Genomic DNA, 20740 nt, shown 5'->3' on the forward strand with positions numbered 1-20740 from the left:
AACCGACCAAAGGGCCCGAAGAAGTCGTGGCCGAGTGGAGGGCCATTACCCGGCGGCTCTACAGCACCCAGCTCCACCCGGAGGATACACCCACGCCTGCCTGTGTGATGTAAAGGACGGGTGCGGCTATTCAAGATGTAGTGGGTATGGCCGGGATGGCGGCCGATGGACGGCATACTACCTACGTGGTATCAGCGGGATCGACATGCGCCAAGCTCGTATTTCACAAAGTGCCGGCGTGCCCTTGCAGGTGGTGGTGGGGTGGCAGCATACTCATATACAGAACGAGAAAACTATAAGTCCGAAGTCGATGCCGCGTGCTCCGTCTCCGCCTCGCCGCATAACCACTTCCCATAGGCAATTCGACCGGATTGGTATCCTGCAGGCTTGCTGCAGGCGTGGTAACCCGGTCGCCCTCCTCTGTACCTACCCGTGTGTACTGCGTGATCTGAGGGGCGTCGGCTGTGTCGGTATGTGCCCGCACGTTTAGGTGGTAAAGGGATCACGTCGACGCGTCGATACAGATGGAACATATGGATACTCTTACCTATGTCAAAGTCGCATACATACTGTACCTAGGGAAGCTCGGCGTTCTGATTCGCCGTCTGGGTCCGAACGAGGAAGGTTGTACATTCCGGTGTGTGATGCGGCACCAAGAGGCGCACTTGTCTGTAACCATCTCCATCGAGCCAGCGAGTTGGAGGGGCGGCCCGTAAGTGTGCATGTAGAAAGATACCTTGCTAGGAATGCCTAGGGAATAAGAGGACTTGCCGGAGAGCCTAAAGAATACAGGCCACGAAAATACCCTCCGCCCCGTTGCTGTCTACCTAGATACATTCTCCTCTATGCCGTAAAAAATCCTACCCCGGTGCCTAGTGCTTTTGATACGTGTTTGGATAGATTCTTGTGTGAATTGTGGTTCTTCCATTGCTGCTTGTAGCCGGATATTATGAGAGACTCCCGAAATATTGTGAGAGCAAACGTAACGAAGGTTTATTCGAGGCGAGGATTTCGCTTTCGTGCAATACTTTGCGTAAGCCCCCGGTTCACTTGGGTATCGAGAAGCTCGGTGCCCCGTCCCGCGGGGACACTTCTGCAGAGTCGTGATTAGCGCCTCTATAATTGAGTCAGACTAGTGGTAAGAAGAACACGAGACTCGACACGCACGAAACAGCCCTGTCTGTATTGACCTATAAGTACATTCTATCTGCGCAATCGGAATAACACGCACAATTATTGCCCGACTCCACTAGTGCCCCCCGGGGCAGGATACCGTTCTAGATGATAATGCCTCTCTTAGACCAACCGTCCCGGCCTTTCCATGCCCAAAGGACCATGGCGATCCCGATCCAGACGGAGACCGTCATGGCCCAGAACGGCGAGGAATAGCACTTCTTGCCAAAGCAGAATACATCGTCGCCACCAGTCCCTATCGTCGACGGAGGTGAATCTCTAGCACCGGCCTGGTAGGCCGCCGAGTAGAGGAGACCCCACATCGTAGAACCCAAAGCCGGCGTGAGCGCGATGATGCCAAAGTTTGTGCCAAAGTTCTCTACTCCCCAAATAATCGTAACGATGATGGGGGTCAAGCTGAACACTGCACCGTACCCAGCTCCGATCGAGCTAGACACGACCCAGAAACGTTCTCCATGTTCCTGGACCGCGCCAGAGGCTAGGAAGCCCGTCCCGACAGATAAAACAACGGCAGAAATTACGAATAAGACTATGCGCGAAACAGAGAGCCGTTGTCGTAACAGTGGAAGTGAAGACGGAATCCCCGTTTGAATGTGCTGGCTATGGGGGCTGGGCGATAGCAGGTCGCTCAGCGATGCTACGACCAGACGGGCGACGGTGCTAACCGTCGCCATGATGGAGACGTGGGTGGCCGCGGATGTTTGTTTGGGCTGGATACTCGGGGAATACAGTGTTCCGATGACGGTGCCGAGATTGTTTATGAATGTCTCTCCAGGGCCGATGATGAGCCAGAAGCCAATGGCAAATAGCCACATTGTGTGGTCCGTCAAGAACCTGCTGGTTTCGGCGTTGAGAAGCCAGGCCTTTTTCAGCCTGGTGTCGTCCGAGTCGTCGTTGCCATAGCCGGTCGGATCCAAGGCGCCAGCATCCTCATCGTCCGCGCCGAGGGCGCCGTAATCTCGGCCAGGCCCAGCTCTACGGCGGAATATTTCGCTCCCGTCGAGGAGCCCGCTCCTCTCTAACTCGTCCACGGCCTCGTCGATGAGATCTTGCTCATCCACAATACGCAAGAAGAAAGTGCCGACAAGCCCGATGGCGGTCAGCGCAATGCAGAGGAACAAAAAGAAATGGAAAACGTTCACATCTCCCCTAGCTCCGTCCGGCTGGGTCTCGTAAATAACTCGGCTTCCAATCTGGCTGAGCACCATACCGCCCAGGCCGAAGGACGCGATAGGGGCGACCAGCATCAAACTCCGATATTTACCTCTACCAAAGTTCTTCGCGCAAGTCGTGATCGCGCCTATATAGAGGGAGGCTGTGCCCACGCCGATAGCCACGAAGGCAACGACCATGGGCGCGAATGTGGTATGGGACCGGTCCCCGACAGCGTCTGCTTCATCTAAACCCTTGCGATACAGGCCGGCAGCTAAGCCGTAGCCACTCCCGAGTAGAATCGCCGACATCAGGGAGAGCGGTCCGGGCCCTACGCGATCACACATGTATCCAATGGCTGGGACGGGTATGTACATGGAAATGCTCATGGCACTAGCAATCCCGTTGATTTGAAACTGCGTATAATGCAATCGCGATTGGAATAGGTGGCTGTAGAGGGAGAAGACGGTGATGGAACCAGCCCCGAGGGCGGCGATGACGGATACGACGAAGACGATGATGCGTAGAGCACGCGTCCGGTACCGAGCCTTGGAACCCGAGGCGCCATCGCTGATAGAAGCCTGCGAGCTCGGCGGGCCTAACGTCGAGGACGATGCTGATCGTAGAAGGGGCGCGAGCGACGGGTCGGAGGATGACGGAGTCGGCATAATCGCGATGCAGACACAGGGACAAGGGAGCTAGCTAGCCTCCAAGAGGCAGAGCAGAAGGCGGCGCGGAACGGGTTTAGTTGCGGACACGGTTGTAGGCAGGTCAAATAACTCGCAAGGGTCTGGGAACGACGGGAAAAGGATAATGGGGATGGAGAGTCCTCCCGCATCGGGGTTTTGCCTGCTACAAATGACAGCCCGGATCTGCTCGTACTCACCTGACGTGGAAAGTCGCATAGCTTAGGTAACCAACCTCCTTAGCCAAATCCCCGATTTTAGCACCCGCACGCGAGTTGCCTGTAGGTACCTCTGCTCTACCTCAGGTACATAGATACGGCCTCCTATAACCTCCAGGTTGGACAGGTGATGGTTGGGGGAGGTAGAGGGAATATCAGGTCCTGCGAGCTTCCCGGCTCACCTTACAGCATCCTATCTGATCTTGGGTCGGCCAGAGATGTCAAATTAAGGCAATGCAGCCATACAGCTACCTACCTCCCCTAGGCAGGCAGGTATCTAAACGTAGCAGTACATAAGGTTCACGAGGCAATTTAAGCGCCTAGGTACCTAGGTACATATATGCGATACTAGAAGCACATTAAGTCAGATACCTAGGTACCTAGGTAGGTATGTAACCTTAGGTAGGTAGGAGGTACCTGCTTATCATGTGTCAGTTTGCCTAGGGAAATGAGGTACTCATATAGGTACCTAGGTACCTGCTGTCGGGGTGGAGACCACCGCCCTTACCATGACTCTATCCAAAGAGCTCAGCACCGTAGGGATATTTCCTCAACTCTTAGGTGCGCTCCCAGTATGTATACGTAGTATTTATAACACTAGGAATCCATTAAAACTAATCACCTCCTACACACATTGACGGTATACTAACTGCAAGTTTCAAACATGAAAGCGATGGAAGATGGAAGTGGATCATAGTAAGAGCCTTAAGGTTCTAGCTGCCATCGTATGCGTTTATATGATTTCATGAGTGTTAATTCGGCTTTAACATCTGTTTCTGTCCACTCTAGCTAGCTTCTTCTTACATCTACGCAGCCTGGTGGTAGGCATGTAATCTTATAGGTAGCAGCAATTTGAGGATCTATTTGCAAAACATACCTACCTGTCTTCGAATGGCAGCATGGAACCTACCTAAATGCTTAGGCCAACTAACTACTAGATGTCCGTGGTGGAAGCTCTCATAAGCTATGATAGTTTAAAATATAAGCTGAGTTTTAAAGGATGGAATCGGTTTTATAGAGGACAGGGGAATTTCCTATATCTGTAGGAGCAGTTGCTAAATCTCAACGACGGCTCTTTGCGTCCATTACCTTTGGCCCTTGAAGCCCAACCAAGACCCATTCACCCCAGTAGCTGTTAATAAATCTGCCTGGCAGTAGACCTCAAACAGTACTAGATGAACTTGTACTGTTACTATGGAGTTGCCTGCTTAAGGTGCATTACTCCTAAGGTATTCCCCATTCAGTCTCTCAGCTCGTAGTGTGTGTATCTCTTAAAACCACGGCCTTAATCTTTACAATGTTGTTTATAAACCGTTTCCTGCGTGGTGTTTACAAAGTTGCTTATCAACAGCTTCCTACGTGGTATTCACATGGTACTTATACAACTACAAATTTCATATGGCGCGTCAAACTGCCATCCCTCCCTCCTCTTTCGTTAACAACACCCCAGTTTTTTTTATTAAATCTCCCTGTACGGCCTGTTCCATTCTAAGCAACCGCAGTGCCAACCCCGAACGAGCTGCCTCCTTGGTTTCGACAGGTATTTCCATATTTTGTTGTTCGTTTACTGGAAAGATTTCTAACTTGTCAGGCCATCTGTTACCTCGTCAGTCCATCTATCATCTCGTTGATCCGCGTGTTAAGATCCATTTATCTAAATCTTCCAAGTTCGACAAAGTGGTTGTCATGGCAAAGTTCTCGGCCCCCAAGAGTCCAGCTTCTGCTAATGGGCCTCGATTCTCCTCCTCTGGGCAATCTCGACGCCAACGAAGATCTAAAACCATCACTGGGACACAGCTGCCTGTCTATTCGCAAAACAAGGTCCATACTCCAACACGCCTGAAGCTAAAGGAGTCTGACACCATGATCGTGGGAACTGCAGGACGAAGCTCCTCGGATGCATCTCCACTAGAGAATATGAACCCCAAAGCACTTCCATTCGTCCCAGGAAAGCCTGAATCCAACCTGGCTAAGACCTCTCGCCTTTCCGCGGGAACCGGCATCAACATGGCTGGGCCTAGTAGCGACAATGGCCAATCCCCAGCGCTCGAGATGACGCCCCAAAGAGACATGTATTTTGACGAAGACCATACACCTGACATAGAGGATGTGGTCCTCTACAACAAGGAGAAGGCTGGCCTCGCGCGCAAGGGTGTTGCAGGTGCAAACCCCAACAAGCTGGTAGACACCGTCAAAGATACCCAACACAAGGAAGATGACGCCACCAAGGAAGGTGTAGAATCAATGGTATGGCCTGGTCTCTCTCGTGGTACTACAGGCGGCAGTGCCGGCGTTAAAGCTTCTTTGGCCTCAACCACTTCGAGCGGATCGAGCGCCCAGAGCCACTACATCAATTCCATCGTTCCACACCGCCGGCCCGCTACACAGAGCTTTGTCGACAAACAGACACTCTCGACGGGCCATGGCAGCAATGGCTTCGAGCCGGTGGCTTCTTTCGAGTACGGTAACCATCCTAGCTTTTCCGCTCGCCTGACTCAACCTCAGCCTTACAGTCCCCAGTCTCAATCTACGAATATCCACGGCTATGCCAATGACATCGATATCGATCGCCTCATTCAGTTTTACTGCGAGCAAGGTGGCTGTGATAATAATGGCCATTATGGCACGAATACTCCAGTACTAGCCACCGTGCCCCGGCCGCTGTTGTACCGGGCTGGATCTGAGAACCATCAGCTCGCAGAAGGCCCTGCCGGCCAGCCGCTCATAGACTCCGGTCTAGGACGATTTCATCACAACCAGAACCAGGATGCCGGCTGGGCCCCGCCAAAGACGTTGGTGCACTTCAGCGACGAGGAGTATCGACGCTGGGAGACAATGCAGGCTAACCTGCGCCGTGCCGGCATGGCACAATCGCCGTTCGTACCTCACGCGTTTGAAGAGTACCTCGGCCTGCGGACTGAAACTGCCGTGGCCGAGAAAGAGGCAGAGCTGAAGAAAATTCGTGATCGAGGAAAGGAAGCAGAGCAAAGCCTCCGAGCAGGTACTTCGGGACACCCGCCCCCGCGTGCTCAGGTGTCTGCGAAGCTGCAGATTATATCCCAGGACAACCTGAGCCTCGTCAATGCGCGGCCCACGGTGTGGACGAACTATTTCAAGGATCAGGCCGGCGAGATCGACTGGCCAAATGCAGCCGAGTTCAAGAAAGAGGGAGACGAGCGCGCAGCGGCCGGCCTGGACCGCCGAGTGCCCCAACCTCGCCTGCAGGTGCTCGACGAGCGACACCTCCCTCACATGGGCTGCCCTAGCAAAGTCCCCGTCGTCGGCCCCAACGTTCCCGAGGAGCTTCGCAAAGTCGCATCCTTCGCCTCTGACCCCGTCTACGACTCGATGACGAAGGAAGAGAGCCATGCCATGGTCGAGCCGACACGGGAGATTCGGATCGAAGAGCTAAATTCCTTCACACGCGGCCTCATTGATGATATCGAAAATGATGACTAACAGGCTCGACCCCCTTATTCCTCCTTCGTACGACTATTGTCATCGCTCTGCGCCCTCTACGAAGTAAGTATCTTGCGAAGTGGAGGATAAAAGGAACTAGGTCTGAGTTTTCTATCTTGTTCTTTTCGTACTTGTCCTCGGTGGTGCTCATGCAATGGCCCCGGAGGGTAAAAAAGTTGGTCTGGCATGGCGGGAAATCAACCCTCGACAGGAAAGTCGTGGTTGGAATAGGGGGGATTCAGCCTTCTAGGAGAGGCATGATACTTGCTATGTGGCAATGGAGGTCGCTTGGTTTCGCATTGCGGCATGGTTCCTCGTCCTTGATATGCTGCGGATATCGAGGGCATCGCCTAGGCTAGAATACCACCTCATGCAAGTAGGTGGTTCTTTAGTTGCCTGGGGATAATAAAACGGAAATGACGGCGAAAACGTCTCTACATATACATACCCAACTACGTGGAGGTGTCTCTAGCCATGCTTATCCAGGTGCATTGTCATCTCATAGCTTGCTTGTGTGATTGATGCATGGGACGGTAGGTATCGTGCCAGTCTATACAGGCATGTTGCTGCGTAGGTAGGTGGTGCGGAGTCAAGGCCGGGCTGAGGGGCTGAGTAAAAAGGGGCTGTTAGCCTGAGAATAATCAGCACGTGATGTACGCCTGATATGCTGGGTGAGGATAAGGGTACCTAAGTACCTAACACATGTGATCACACAAGACACTAAAAATCACTTGCAAAACCCTAGGTACGTACCGTCGTACCCCCCCCCTCCCCCGGAAATTTTCGCGAGCCCACAGCCGCTGGAACTTGCAAATTCGCTTGTTGAACTTATCCGAGCCTCTTCCAACTACTTCATTTTCGCCAACACATTCCCGAGCGCTTCGCCCACCGCCCACCAGCTCCCTTCTCGATTGCCGTCGATCTAGTTAGGTATGTGTGCAGTCGTCTGCTGAATTTGAGATTCGGCCCTGCGAATGATTGCGAGGATTCGACCCCTTGAGCTGTTTCTTGCCGCGAAATTGCCCGACTCTCCTATCACCGACGTTTGAATCGGTTCTATTTTTCATTGTCTCGTCTCTTCGTCGAAGCCTCGGGCTAACCGCAGCATCCTCCCACTAGAATCCGCAATCATGGGTATCTCCCGCGACTCCCGCCACAAGCGCTCCGCCTCGGGCGCAAAGCGAGCCTTCTACCGTACGTGACCAACCGCATCCGCGTCCCTGCTACGTGTACCTACACACACACATCCTCCCCGTGAGAGGGAAAACCCGAAAGCCCGTATGCCGTCATTGTCTAGATGACCATACGTTCTGACCTCTCCACCAGGGAAGAAGCGCGCTTTCGAGGCTGGCCGGCAAGAGGCCAACACGAGGATCGGCCCCAAGCGAATCCACACCGTCCGCACTCGCGGCGGCAACCACAAGTACCGGGCCCTGCGTCTCGACTCGGGCAACTTTGCCTGGGCCTCTGAGGGCTGCACCCGCAAGACCCGCGTCATCGTCGTCGCCTACCACCCGTCCAACAACGAGCTGGTGCGAACCAACACCCTGACCAAGTCCGCCGTCGTCCAAATCGATGCCGCGCCCTTCCGTCAATGGTACGAGGCTCACTATGGCCAGCCCCTGGGCCGCCGACGTCAGCAGAAGTCCGGCAAGGAGGAGGAGGTAGTCAAGAAGAGCAGGGCCGTCGAGAAGAAGCAGGCCGCCCGCTTCACACACCACGGCAAGGTTGAGAACGCCTTAGAGAAGCAGTTCGAGGCTGGTCGTTTGTACGCTGTTATTGCCAGCCGGCCCGGCCAGAGCGGCCGTTGCGACGGCTACATCCTCGAGGGAGAAGAGCTGGCTTTCTACCAGCGCAAGCTGCACAAATAAACGACGTCGTCTCGGGGAAAATGTGGACGTACTCGCTAGCAGCGGCGGATATGGAGGTTTACGTGCAATGGCACCGGTGTTCATGGATTCTGTTCGTCTTCGGCATGGAATGAGGATCGTGTCTACTAGGTTCTGATCAATAAAAAAAAGATCACCAAAATGAACTATCCGGCGCCCCTGTTACCTTTGTTCGTGGTTGCGTGCCGCAGACTTACGGTCATCGAGCACCATTCAAGGGTGCAAGACTAATCTGGTGAGGGTGTTTCCCCAGGAACCCTCAATGTTCATCATCAGGGCTCCTATATCAAGGCTATGTATATACGCTCCCATACCCACCAATGCTGCTTATTCTACCAGAGGAACGTTCGTAGGGTTTCTAGAAGTCACGAGTCAACATCTAGCATTTCTAGAAGCCTCGGAACAGCCGCCGAGCTCTGCTATCTAACTAATCGCGAGCCGAAAGCACGGGATCGAGTGGTCAACGCATCAAATCGACAAATGTAGGCGGGTCGTGACTGATTCTCTTGTGGTATTCATCCCGCCCCCTAGCGCCTCTGGGCTGATTCTATACAGGACTCATTCAGGCTGCGTGAATCGTTTTCTCTTATGCATGTCGATATAATGCACTGGTCGTCGATGATATGGATTCCAGGGTTGTCTTTTTTTTTTTCCTTCTTCTCCTTCTCTAGCGCCACCGCAGGGAAACGAGGTTGCTAAAGCCAAGGGAAACCAACCGAAACAAACGACAACGACAGAAGTTGGAGAACCCCGCTCTTCCACCCCAGCACTGCCTAGACCAGCCCTCGGCCAACTAAGTAACAACTCTAGTAAACGCTCGAGGCGAAGGCGGCCGTCTTGGGTTCGAGGAGGCTCGGCGGGAGAGAATTCCTGACCTCGTTGATGTTTCCGACATGGTGGCGCGCGGGGTCGTTCCTCCGCTACCCCACCTGGCGAGTTGCCTACCACCGACGACCGTACGAGGGTTGTTGTACGAGGATGTGAAGGCATCGATCCAAGAGGATTCGGGAGAACAAGGCCAGGGAGGGATCAGGGTTGAGCTTCAAGCAAATTGGCGCTTGAGCTCAGCCCACTTTCTTTGGAGAGTCTCATGTTGGGAGTTGATCTAATAAGAGGCATTTAGTCAGGGTTACCCACGCGGGATTCGCACACGGAAAGCTTCCACGTACCTCGGCGTATCGCATCTTCGTCTGCACGAGTTCTTCTTCGAGCTCCTGTAGTTCTTTTTCCAACCTACTGTTCTCCTCGTGAACCTTCTCGTTTCGCTTCATCAAATCGTCGCGTTCGAGCCTCCAGGTCTGCTCGATCTCCTCGGGCTGCTTCTCAATGACATTGCGAAGTTCCCTAACCTGCCCGCTCAGGCTCTCGTTCTGATCTTTCAGGTCCTCGTTCTCAATCTTGGTATGAACCAGATCCGTCGTCACGGTCGCTTGTTCACGATCGCTCGCCTCGAGCCTCTCCTCGAGTTTTCGGATCTTGATGGCGTAGCTTAAATTTGCAGTCTTGAGCTGTTCGAGCTCCTTCTCTCGCTCCTTCTCAGCGCGCGTCTTCTCTTCCCACTCGGTCGTGTAAGCCTTGAGAAGTTCAGGGGTGATATTCACTTCGCACGCGTCGCGAACCAATTGATCCGCTCGGTATACTTCCTTGTCGATGCTAGAAGAGCTGCTTCCGAAAAACCCGTTCTCGAGAATGCTACCGGCGCTCGGCGATTGATCGATATACACGTCGAATATCTTGTCTCGGAGGAAGTTTGTTAACTGGGACATATCAGACATGCCGAGCAACGTCGAGGTGTTCTTCTGCATAAAGACGATGCCAAACTTGAGAATCGCGGATAAACCCTCCGACAGGATGAGATCGTAGATCCTCAGCACAAGCTGGAGTGGGAAGCGGTACGCGAAAAGGGTGAGGAACCATTGCGTCGCATATAGGTGCGGCGAGATACCGCGTCGGTGCAAATGGCAATATAAAGCCGGCTCGTGGTCTTCTAGCAGCCGCTCGAATTGGTATAAATGCATGTGCAAGCCCGGCATATCTTGGATAAAGAGATCGCGCAGCTTGTACTGATTCATCAGTCGGACCAGGAGACAGAAAGCTTCTTCTTCTGGCATGTTGAAAAGCAGCGGCATGACTAGAAAATTCATCCCTTGCGCGTATCCGACCGCCTCGTCGTAGAGTGCGTAGGCTTTGCAGACGCCGAAGAGTCCGTCTTGGAGGCCGGCGGCTGCCGCGTGCTTCGAGAAGCTTGTCCGGGTCCCAAGATCCCTCTTGATGGTCCTCTCAAGCCTCAATATGGCCGCCGCATCTTCCTTTTCCTTCTTCTTCCTCTCTGCGGCGGCGATAGCCTGGGCCTTCAGAGCTGCCTCAGACTGCTCCGGCGACGTAGGCGATTGCCTCTTGCCGCTGCCTCCCGATCCCTCTGAGTGTACCGACGAGGCCGAAGATGCTATTGCGTCCCTATCGGAACTCAGGTTCCCATTGCTCGAAAGGCTGATTGAAGTGCTGTTGCTATTCCTGTCTTTGTCTTTCTCAGAGCCTCGAGTTGCCAGATCCTTGTATACCTTCTCAAGGTCTTCGTTCTTGCTCTGAGCGAGAACTTGCCAGACGACACCGCGGATCACGTTAGGTATCCCAGTGGTGATTGCCTTGTTGAGCTCCTCGGGATTTGTCCTGGCGACCGCGGCTGGGCCCTCATAGACGACCGACTGCCACAGGTCCCAATCGACTTGGGCGTCCGAGACGGCTGAGGGGCCGACAGACACACCCGAGACGGTCCCCGGGGCTAGATTTGCGTCCACAGTTGGTAATGGAGATGGCGGAGGCAGTGCCATAGAGTTTCCCTCTTGGCCATTCTCCACGGCCGGGTTCGTGAACCCCATTGTTCCAGTTGGCGAAAGGAGGACGACCGCCGGCGACTTCTCTCCGTCACCAGGGGTGATAGAGATTCCAGCCTCTTCTCGAAGTCGCACCATCTTGAACCTGTCCTTCAAACTACTCCTCGACAAACGCGGGCCACCGCCATTCCCTTCAGCCTCCTCATCGAGTTTGCCGAGCGCCATTTCTGGATTGCTGGTTAGTGTAGCTATCGAGCTATCTGTGTTTCGCCTCGGCGAGGCCGTAGCTGTTGTGGGCGGTGATGTAACGGGATCTTTCTCCCTGTGTGTCGAGGTCCGCGACAGCCACGAAAACGGGCTTTTTCGGGGTGCTGGCGGGGCGGGCGGCGCCGACGGTTGGGCTGGGACAGCATTAATGGCAGGATTTGGACTCGTCTTTGGCGTCGAATCCGCGTTCGAGGGGGTCCACGGCATCGAAGGCAACGAGCTGGTAATATTGCTAAGAGATAGCTTTTTCGAGGGTGGTTTGTCTGCTACCACGGGTAGCTCCGGTTGTGACTGGGTGGCAGGAGGAGGTGGAAGCGGCCCCTCTACAACTCATCAGCGGACGTAACCATTAGACATATCGGCTTGTACACCAACCTTTGGGCTCCTCTTGTCCTATAGCCCCGTCGCCGAGGTCGACGTTGTCGAGAGACACATTCGAGAGGCGCTTAGATAGAGACGGTGGAGACTTCGCGGCCGTATCGCCGCCACCCACTTCGCCGTTCTCCTTTACTTCCACCGTGTCCCCATTCGTCTTTGCCTGGGGCTCTGGGGGTGGGCTCTCGGGGGGCTCCGAGACCTCGTCCGTAATCCCACTACTAGACCTCGGCGAGAGCTTGCTGCGATTCGTCAGGGACCTCACAGACCCGGTGTCGAGAGCATCTTCAAAGGTATCCTTCACACGATAGGGAGTCAGCATTGTGAAATTGCCAAAGCGGCTTGCTATGTAGATAGAATGCATTATTCCAGACTGGCAAGAGGTATGCTTCACACGAAGGTGGCTAACGTACTGCGTCCTTGTCCGAAGGAGCAGGCGAGTGAGTCCCATTAACCCGGGGAGGAGCGTCAGACGAGTGCGCCTCGTCCTGGGCCGACATATTGGCTACCAACGGCAGACGTGGAGGAGGACGGACGATGTACTGCTACTCTCGGTATGCGTCTGATATTCGGGATGAGAGTCAAGTCGACGTGGAGGGACCAGTATTGTTGATCAAGGCCTGGCCATCGGCGATAGCGTATCATATAGTAGGGGATATGAGGCAAACGAGCAATACAACGTGTCGAGCCGTGGCAGGTGTTTTTGTTTATATCGAGAAAGGACGACTGGCCGCAAGGAGGAAGGGTGTACGTATGGAAGGCGAGTGAAAGGAGAGAGAGGGAAGGAAAAAAAAAAAAGAGAAAGGCGAGGTATGGACTCAGTTCACCGTCGTTTGAATGCCCTTGGCCCCTTCGTACAAGTCGACTGGGATGTGTGGGGTGCTGGAGGTGGAATTGTAACCTACTCAGGTATGGAGAACTGCGCATAGAATGGCCAGGATGGCTAGGATGGATCTCGACGCTGATCCAATGGAGATGCACGGCCCCGAAAACGCTACCGCGCTCACAGCACTAACAGGCCGGCACGTATAAGTACATGCACCGGTACCTGGTTCCCTCGGCCCAGGGTACTTGTCTATCGGTGGGCAAGTGGCGCGTTTGTGCCGGGACGCAGCGGTGGTGGGAATGTATTTGATAACACTTTCCCGGGTGCCTCCTCGGTATAGATATGTAGATATATACATATATGCCTAAGGCGACGGATGGGTGTGAGCATTTCACCATTGTTCTATTTATTGTTCCGCGAACGCGTGGAAACGGCGCATGGCATCCTAATGGATGAGTCGTGTACCTCTCTTAGGAGGTAGGTAGGTCGGTAGGTTAGGTACCTGGTAAGTAGGCAGCCTAGGAAATAGCCCCAGGGCTACCTTAGGAGGTAGGTTATGTACCTAGAGGGACAAGTATCGGCCCTACTGCGGGCAGGCGGTAGGTAGGTACATGCCTACCTATACAGTAGGCACTGGCTTTAGGTGTTTACTCATAGTGCTATACGCTGTTGGCACTTGCCGCCGGCCGGTGGCATGGTGCTTAGTGTAACGCTAAGACCGTTCGCTAACAACCTCAATTCCAAGTCATAACCATTGCGTGGGTATGTGATGTTAGCTCAGGGGCTCTTCTAGGGTTACCGCGAAGTTACCTACATACCAACCACCTATCTCCCGTCCTTGACATCGTGGCCCGGATGTGCGCATAGTACGATAATGTGCCCTATTAATGGCCTAGGTAGGTATGTTCCAATTATGCGAATGGTCCAAGAGGGCAGAGGAGGCAGGTAGGTGAGTGGAAGTTTAGGTACCTTGGGCACGTACCTTTTATTCAGCTGACTTTAGTATGTACCTGTGCCTATAACACCTAGGTACTATGTAAAGGGAGGTCTCTTCTCGTAAAAATGCCACCTGTATATCGGCTCCCTGGTGGATGTTCTGCCTCCTATATATGGCGTCAGGCACATCGAGGGGACACAAGTACCTAATCTTGCGGATAGCTTAAGTACCTGCCTTTCACGTAGTACACCCCTACAACCTTAGGTACCTAGGCGATTCCAACGTCGGGTCCGTAACAACCTTACACGACCGCAACCTGCGTGTGACATCATCGCCAGTACTTTGAGCACACCAAAACACCTGATGGCATCCGCCGATTCTTAACCTAAGGCACCTACATGTGTACGTAGGTAGGTAGGTAGTTAAGCTGCTATCAACACGTAACCTCCATCCTCCACCTATCCATACAACAACATAACACAACAACACAGCACCGATGGAGACATCTTGTCCATGTTGCTATATTTGGAATTTTCAGGCCAAATTTGACGCCCTCGGACGGAATCGGGCGAGGCCACCTACCTTTCTTACTTCTCAGCGCCAACCTCTTGGAACGGCTAGCCACCTGACGTTATCCAACACCTCGGAGGTTAACACCTATCTGCCTTGGGTACGTTGTAATATGGGTATCTTCAGCCTGCACAATCAGGACCAGACCGATTGGACCTCCGGGAAGGCAGTGCGTGCACACGACATATTTAATGTCCGGTCTTGGAGACGGCCCCTTTCGCCTTGTATCATATACCTAAGTACTTGGCGTCTCTGTCCTTGCATGCCTCCTACTGACCGTCCGTACGGATACATGCGTGCACATGCGTGCGCATGCGTACGTAGGTAATAGCCGAAGGGCTACACACATCACCATCGTCATCACCATCGTCATCATAGGTCGTACCCGGCTGCTCATTTGCTTATTTCCGTCCTGTTTCGCCTTCGTGAGGCTGGTGGCAACAGAGCCGTCGTTCCCACTTCGTCAGCTCGTCCATACCTATCTACCCAGAGCGCCGTACCCAACTGTCCGCAGCAACCACACCAGGTGAGCAGGTTAGGAGGTAGGTATCAATTTGAACAGCAACCGCTATATGCCAATACCTGTGGCCTGCAGCATGTGGCGTCAACAGCTCCCTCTCTCCGGGTAGGTATGTGCACCTGATGTGCCCTCCGCGGTGCATATGTGAGGTTGGATCTCCCTCGCTTAATTAAGGCGTCTTACTCGCTTCCGGCGTCCCGTCTATTTAGCTTAATAGTAAAGGGATGGGCGAGAAGGGTGTGCGTTGGTTTCCACTGCCTAGCCTCTAGCTATTAAGACGTCAGTTAAACAAAATGCCACACATGTCACACGGCTATCCCTACCTACGCTGGAAGACTCCTAACCCCCGTGGGCCGTCTAGCAAATATTTACTTGGGTTAGGCTAGAGATGGGCGAGCATTCTACTTACCGTCCGTAACGTTGCTCTTGTTGTGTAGGAAAAGAACAACTAGAGATAGACTGGGGGTGGGGAGGGGGATTCATTTGGGCTCTCGGTGCCCCCATAGTACGTGTTAACCGGAATACACCGATATGGATAATTACTGTGTAGAGAAGCCCTCTTGTGCAAGCTTACGAGTCCACAAGAGGTAAAGTGGTTGTGATGGTTGTGATGAAACCAAGGCAAAGTTCTGGGTCAAGCTCGAGTAGGCCACAGACAATAAGCAGACAATGACACACACTTGGGGGGGGGAGAGATTCAATAACTCACACTCGTTTGTTCCCTCGATAATACGACAGTACAATTCCTGGATGAACCGAAATATGTAACCTCCTCTCCTCCGGGGATGACTCCTCGCCTTCGACGCAGTGACCCGAGAAACACGCAGCACGCATGCGGGTGTCTGTGTACGGCAGCACCTGCAGCTACAAAAAAAGCATTTAAATACCTCCATGTAATTTGCTTGCTGTTTTAACCGGTTCCCGACCTTCCTCATCCATCTCACTCCCAGCCCCCATCGGACTTTATAAGTAGGCGATAGGCAATCCAACCCCAACTCTACACGCCTTTCGTTGTACGAACGAAGCAAAATTCCTACCTCCCCTCTCCCCAAACCACGGAGCTTCCCTGCTACCACGGTGGACAACATGCATAACAGTCCAAAGGCCTCCGGATGCGGCCTCCGGACGCACAATCTGACCACCATCAGCGCCGCCGTCAACCGAGGACTCGTGTCCAGCGATACCTTCCGCGTCGACGAGTGCGGCATGATACACCTTGCTGACGCCGACGAGAAGGAAAGCAGCCAGTCTCCCAAGACCACGCCGGCAAACGACTGTGCGTTCCGCCTTAAATCGATCATCGATAAGTTCGTCGTCGAGCACCGTCTGCCCTTGCCCCTGAGGATGGCACAACACACACTAGTGGCCGATGATATGGCGACTAGCATCGATAAGTGGTGGCATACTCTTGACTCTGTGGTGTACGCGCTTCTGAGTATTATCATTGAGTTGTCCGGCACGGCCTACGATCTTCGAAAGCGTGGTTCAGTTCGCAAGGGGGAGCTCCCAGGCATCTTTCATCTGCTCGGGTACCTGGATGGGGTCGAAGGCCCCGACCGTTCCGCTTTCTCGCGCGACTCGAAGCTCATCGCTATGGCGCTCGAGAAGGGCGCGGAGGGCCAATCTAGCGAACTAGTCACCGGTGCGGCATTATGCTTGAGGGAGTTTCTAGAGCCGAGGCGCAACGTCGCCGTAGAACTTGCTCGTCTCGACATGGAGATAAGGAAGGGGCTTGGTAAGCCATGGGAGGAACTGCAGGCCGCTGTCGATACAGCCGCCAACGAAGATGACCGGAGCGAGTCGCACAGAGTTCGATACCCCCATGATGCTATAGCGCTTGTTTGCAAAGTCGACAGCCATACGATATCCGCTTAGGAATCACGATTTGCTTCTAGGGGTTTAAGGAGTCGATATTAGCGATTATATTTAAGGATTAGGTCTGGGGATGCGATGCGTACTCGTAGGGAGGCTATGAGCGAACCTTGATGTCCTACACCAGCGATAACCCGCACGCATATCACGCCTCCCTGGCTCAACGAGGCGTAGCGTCTTGCAACAGCGACCGGTTCATTACCAGCGTCATAAGCGTTTATAGCAATATTAGGTACCCAACAACCTCGATGAACATGATATGTCGACATGCCCTAATAGAAGCCTGCTACCTAAGGTCAGCGTAGGCCCTGTATGTAAGGTCCCCAGATATTACCAACCTACGTATCACGATGTCCTCGCTCAAGAATGGAAGAACTGAAGACACCTCGGAGCTCAAGCTGTCAGCGTTTTTATCGTAGTTACTAGAAGGAAGGAGTTGCTAGATTCTCTGCTTCGCCTGGGTGCTCACCCTCCCGAGAGCCCGTCGTTGCTCTACATGTCTGTTATGTCTATCCGCTTGGCAGCCTGCTAGGCTGGCAACATCCCAACTGCAGCCCTCATCGTTGCCAGCATCATAGGAAAATCCAAATATGGCAAAGCGGCCTGCAAGATGTTCAAACATAGATTTTATATGTTGTTTTAATGAATAGGGGTGATGTCAGGGTAGATGGGGCCGGTAAGGGGGTTCTCTTGGAAGTTATAGCATTGAAGACAATGTTAAGGAAGGAGAGCGCAATGGAGAGGCTAGATAGAGGCTCTCTTGAAAGAGTCTCGATGGTTACGGCAACTATTTATACTTAGGCCGAGTACTGCTCGTCTGTTTCTTAGATGAACCTCTCGATCCTCGATTGAAGGAAAACCTGGGCTTTAGAATGGGCTGCGAGTAGGCGGGAGAACTCGCCGAACGGTTCTCCAGCGTTCTCGAGCCCTTCAGCACAAAGCGTACGAACTCAACCCCCCCCCCGCCCTAACTTGTGCCTGGGACTGAGATAGGGATGAATCGAAGGACCGTGGGCCGACGGTAGGGCGCCGCCCTCTCCAGAGTCTAAGAAGAGTACTCGTGAGCATTTGGCAATCCGCTTGGCGTGAAACACCACATGGCGGAGTTGCGTCCTGGCATGGCTTGCGCGACCTAGTTCCACAGAATCAGGGAATAAGTCGGGTTAGGAAGATTTAATCGCATACGGGTAAGTCTCACATGAGGAACTATTGCCTCTTCGTTGAAGAGCTGCCTAGTAATGCTGACGAATGCGGGTGTTCTAGAAGGCTGTTCAAACCGATGCGATAACCCGTACACAGATGCTGATATGCGTTGTAGACCGGGCGAAAAAGTAGATAAGGCCACGGGACTTGAACGATGATGGTTTACGAATGCTACTAGATCTCCTGTAGAAAAAAAAGTTGCTGGACTCGCGGGGAATCGAACCCCGGACCACTCCCAGATAAAGATGCTAAGGGAGTATTATACCACTAAACCACGAGCCCTGATTTAATTTGCTACCCTTACCCAGTGTTGATATATACGTCTAGTTTTGAACATTAGGTAGGTACATAGAGGTAGGTACCCACGTAGACGTAACCTCTTCGTATTACGTGCTTGAGGGGCCTGCAGCATTAGGTACCTTAGGAGGTAGTTAGGTAATATGCGACACGTGATAATTCCTCAACGACCTTTCAATTCGTAGCGAACAGAAGTAACTCTTTAACAACCTCTTAGCTCGTAATTCAAGAGGCGTTACCTCTTCAATAAATAACTGGATATATTTATTGACACTGTAGACGCTGACGGGATTAGGTACCTAACTTTCAACCCTGTGTGCCTTTTGATTGAAATCCGGCGGCCCTAGGTTGAATCTCTAGGTGGCATCTAGGACTCTTGCATAGCCTCCAAGTGTAGGCAGATAATAGGTGTGGGTTTGATTTCCCGTAGGAGAGACCTCCCCTACAATCTACCTGGCTACTTCAATGTGATCTACTTCTCTTTCAAGAGCACGTATATACATTTCTATACCTACCTAATGTAGTATTGAGCAGAGCTAAGTCCGAAGGTCAGTGGCCGTCTTTTGTTGCCGATCGCTGACTCCTGTCTCGTAGGTATATACAAATACAAATGTGCCCGGTCACTACACCTAACTACTCGTTATGTACGTAGGGGCACACTGATCTATATACATATGCAATATGTTTATCCTGTACTCATTCTGCATATATGGGCCAGGGATCCCCAACCTCCGTAGGGAAGATATCTTTGACCTTCAATGGAAATTGTGTAGATGGGTTGATTTGTTGGCCGCCATACTCTACGATCCGCAGAAAAGCTGCACGCAAGAGGGTTATGAGTAGGTACCTAGCCCATTCGGAATGACCCCCTGTGATTTGATATAGATTTGATGCGCGCCTGAAGGCCGCCCTGGGCATCAACGGCTTCTATCTATACATAGGTAGATGTGAAAGAAGCACTGTAGGTGCAGGTGATAGCGACTTGGTTGAGACATTGGGCTGCAGTCTGGACGCGAAAATTTTCCCCAGTGAATCAATGATTTTGTTTTAGACGCTGGATACCGCGGAATAAAAGGGCGAGATTCACAAACTCCTATAGATAAGGTCCTAGCGAGGTTTCGGCATGGAAACCGTACATTGCTCGGGTCTAATATGGACATTCTACCTGGCTGAGTGGTGGGAATTATTCGCGAAGACGCGTTTACCTCTGGTTTCTTCCGTGCATGTCGAAAGTTCGTAGGTGTGATATAGGAACCCGCATATAGGCCTAACATCCGACTAAATTAAGTGCTTCATACCTACCTCTAGGTAGGTACCTATATACCTCCTATACATATACCTTGAGTGGTAACAGCTGCCCGCCGTCCACATTGCTTTAGAAGGTGGAAGCATACCCGGAATCTTTTCCAGTTTGACGCGGCATCTTGAGCAACATTACATGTGTGTAGAGGTACCTAGGTATGTACCTGTAGGGGGTAGGTAGGTTAGGTACCTAAGGTGGAAAGTTGAGGTTGGTTGGGTTGCGGGGATCCATTCAAGTACATCAGGTACCCATGTACCTAAGATTAGATAAGTGGGTAGATAATGCCCTCACGACTCGTCCTTATTGTACCTGCCCCAGGCGATGACTTGTCTCAGTAAGGGAAGGTATATTTTCTTATGCAGGTTGGAAGACGGGAGGTAGGTGGGTAAGTTAGGTAGTTACCTTAGGTACCCATCTAGGCAGGCAGGTATATCCTAATCTCGGGTCAGGCACCCCAAGGTACCTAACTTGCCTCTGGGCAGATCTGCTTATAAATTTCGTCTACAGAGCATGTTGTATCGTACATCCGCTAGACTGGGCGGGCATGTATCTGACACGATTCCGATACCCACGTTCAACAGTGGAACCTTTACATACGGTAGGGTGTACTTACCTAGGTGACTTTTGTGTGTACCCGGCAGCTTCCACCTGCCAAGCTACTTACTGCGTTAGGTAGTATGTACCTAACCCTTTGAGAGATTGTGAGGCAAATCCACTTGTATTTTTAAGTGCGGGCAAGCAGCCGATTCTCCACAGGCGCAATCATTACGCAGAAGGCCGTGACTGATCATCAGCCGCGAACTTCTTCCACCTTTCTCTCACCTAATTAATTTTTCTCCCTCCTCGACAATTCTCGACTCCGCCAATCTGCATCTCGTTGACGACCTGGCCAACACCTGCGAGCATATAGAGCAGGTGGTTCGAGGCCTTTCCGCCAAACATCGCTGCCTATCACGGTGAATCTTCTGAACCTGGAACTGACGGTATCAGCGGCCTGCACCCGTCTGTATCGAAGTTATTCCAGCTTCTCGACAACCGTGCGAAGTTTCTCGTCTACGCCTCACATCATCATCACTGCCCCTCACCGGTGCATCGTCCGCCTTACCTTTACCCGCATTACTCCTCTCGCACCTCGCGA

At 52.6% G+C, this 20740-nt stretch overlaps 6 protein-coding genes and 1 non-coding gene across 7 annotated transcripts; 2 read left to right on the forward strand and 5 right to left on the reverse strand.

The window, feature by feature from the left end:
- Nucleotides 1-801: 801 nt before the first annotated feature.
- Nucleotides 802-3175, reverse strand: GGS23DRAFT_492535 (putative transporter MCH1). Its single transcript, XM_051514408.1, has 2 exons — nucleotides 1232-3175; nucleotides 802-1093 (listed from the first exon to the last, which is right to left on the reverse strand). The coding sequence occupies exon 1, from the start codon at nucleotides 3012-3014 to the stop codon at nucleotides 1278-1280; it is 1737 nt and encodes a 578-aa protein (XP_051372998.1). The 5' UTR covers nucleotides 3015-3175; the 3' UTR covers nucleotides 802-1093; nucleotides 1232-1277.
- Nucleotides 3176-4936: 1761 nt separating this feature from the next.
- On the forward strand, nucleotides 4937-6709 carry GGS23DRAFT_595923 (uncharacterized protein; the record flags this gene model as incomplete). The annotated part of the gene is made up of 1 exon (XM_051518397.1): nucleotides 4937-6709. One exon carries the CDS (start codon nucleotides 4937-4939, stop codon nucleotides 6707-6709), a length of 1773 nt encoding a protein of 590 aa, XP_051372999.1.
- A 774-nt stretch (nucleotides 6710-7483) lies between these two features.
- On the forward strand, nucleotides 7484-8736 carry GGS23DRAFT_492583 (ribosomal protein S8e/ribosomal biogenesis NSA2). Its single transcript, XM_051514409.1, has 3 exons — nucleotides 7484-7639; nucleotides 7829-7903; nucleotides 8036-8736. Exons 2-3 carry the CDS (start codon nucleotides 7840-7842, stop codon nucleotides 8578-8580), a joined length of 609 nt encoding a protein of 202 aa, XP_051373000.1. The 5' UTR covers nucleotides 7484-7639; nucleotides 7829-7839; the 3' UTR covers nucleotides 8581-8736.
- A 384-nt stretch (nucleotides 8737-9120) lies between these two features.
- Nucleotides 9121-12396, reverse strand: GGS23DRAFT_620081 (RabGAP/TBC; the record flags this gene model as incomplete). The annotated part of the gene is made up of 3 exons (XM_051521073.1): nucleotides 9121-9703; nucleotides 9768-12022; nucleotides 12075-12396. The coding sequence occupies 3 exons, from the start codon at nucleotides 12394-12396 to the stop codon at nucleotides 9641-9643; spliced, it is 2640 nt and encodes an 879-aa protein (XP_051373001.1). The 3' UTR covers nucleotides 9121-9640.
- On the reverse strand, nucleotides 12194-13225 carry GGS23DRAFT_492672 (uncharacterized protein). Its single transcript, XM_051514410.1, has 2 exons — nucleotides 12488-13225; nucleotides 12194-12372 (listed from the first exon to the last, which is right to left on the reverse strand). The coding sequence occupies exon 1, from the start codon at nucleotides 12999-13001 to the stop codon at nucleotides 12543-12545; it is 459 nt and encodes a 152-aa protein (XP_051373002.1). The 5' UTR covers nucleotides 13002-13225; the 3' UTR covers nucleotides 12194-12372; nucleotides 12488-12542.
- A 2111-nt stretch (nucleotides 13226-15336) lies between these two features.
- On the reverse strand, nucleotides 15337-17033 carry GGS23DRAFT_563719 (uncharacterized protein). Its single transcript, XM_051516101.1, has one exon. It carries the CDS (start codon nucleotides 16370-16372, stop codon nucleotides 15467-15469), a length of 906 nt encoding a protein of 301 aa, XP_051373003.1. The 5' UTR covers nucleotides 16373-17033; the 3' UTR covers nucleotides 15337-15466.
- A 1171-nt stretch (nucleotides 17034-18204) lies between these two features.
- Nucleotides 18205-18284, reverse strand: GGS23DRAFT_t42. Its single transcript has one exon. It is a non-coding gene; the product is annotated as a tRNA-Ala (tRNA).
- Nucleotides 18285-20740: the final 2456 nt, after the last annotated feature.

This window comes from Durotheca rogersii (assembly GCF_024521655.1).
Source record: "Durotheca rogersii strain YMJ 92031201 chromosome Unknown GGS23scaffold_7, whole genome shotgun sequence".
Taxonomy (NCBI): domain Eukaryota; kingdom Fungi; phylum Ascomycota; class Sordariomycetes; order Xylariales; family Xylariaceae; genus Durotheca; species Durotheca rogersii.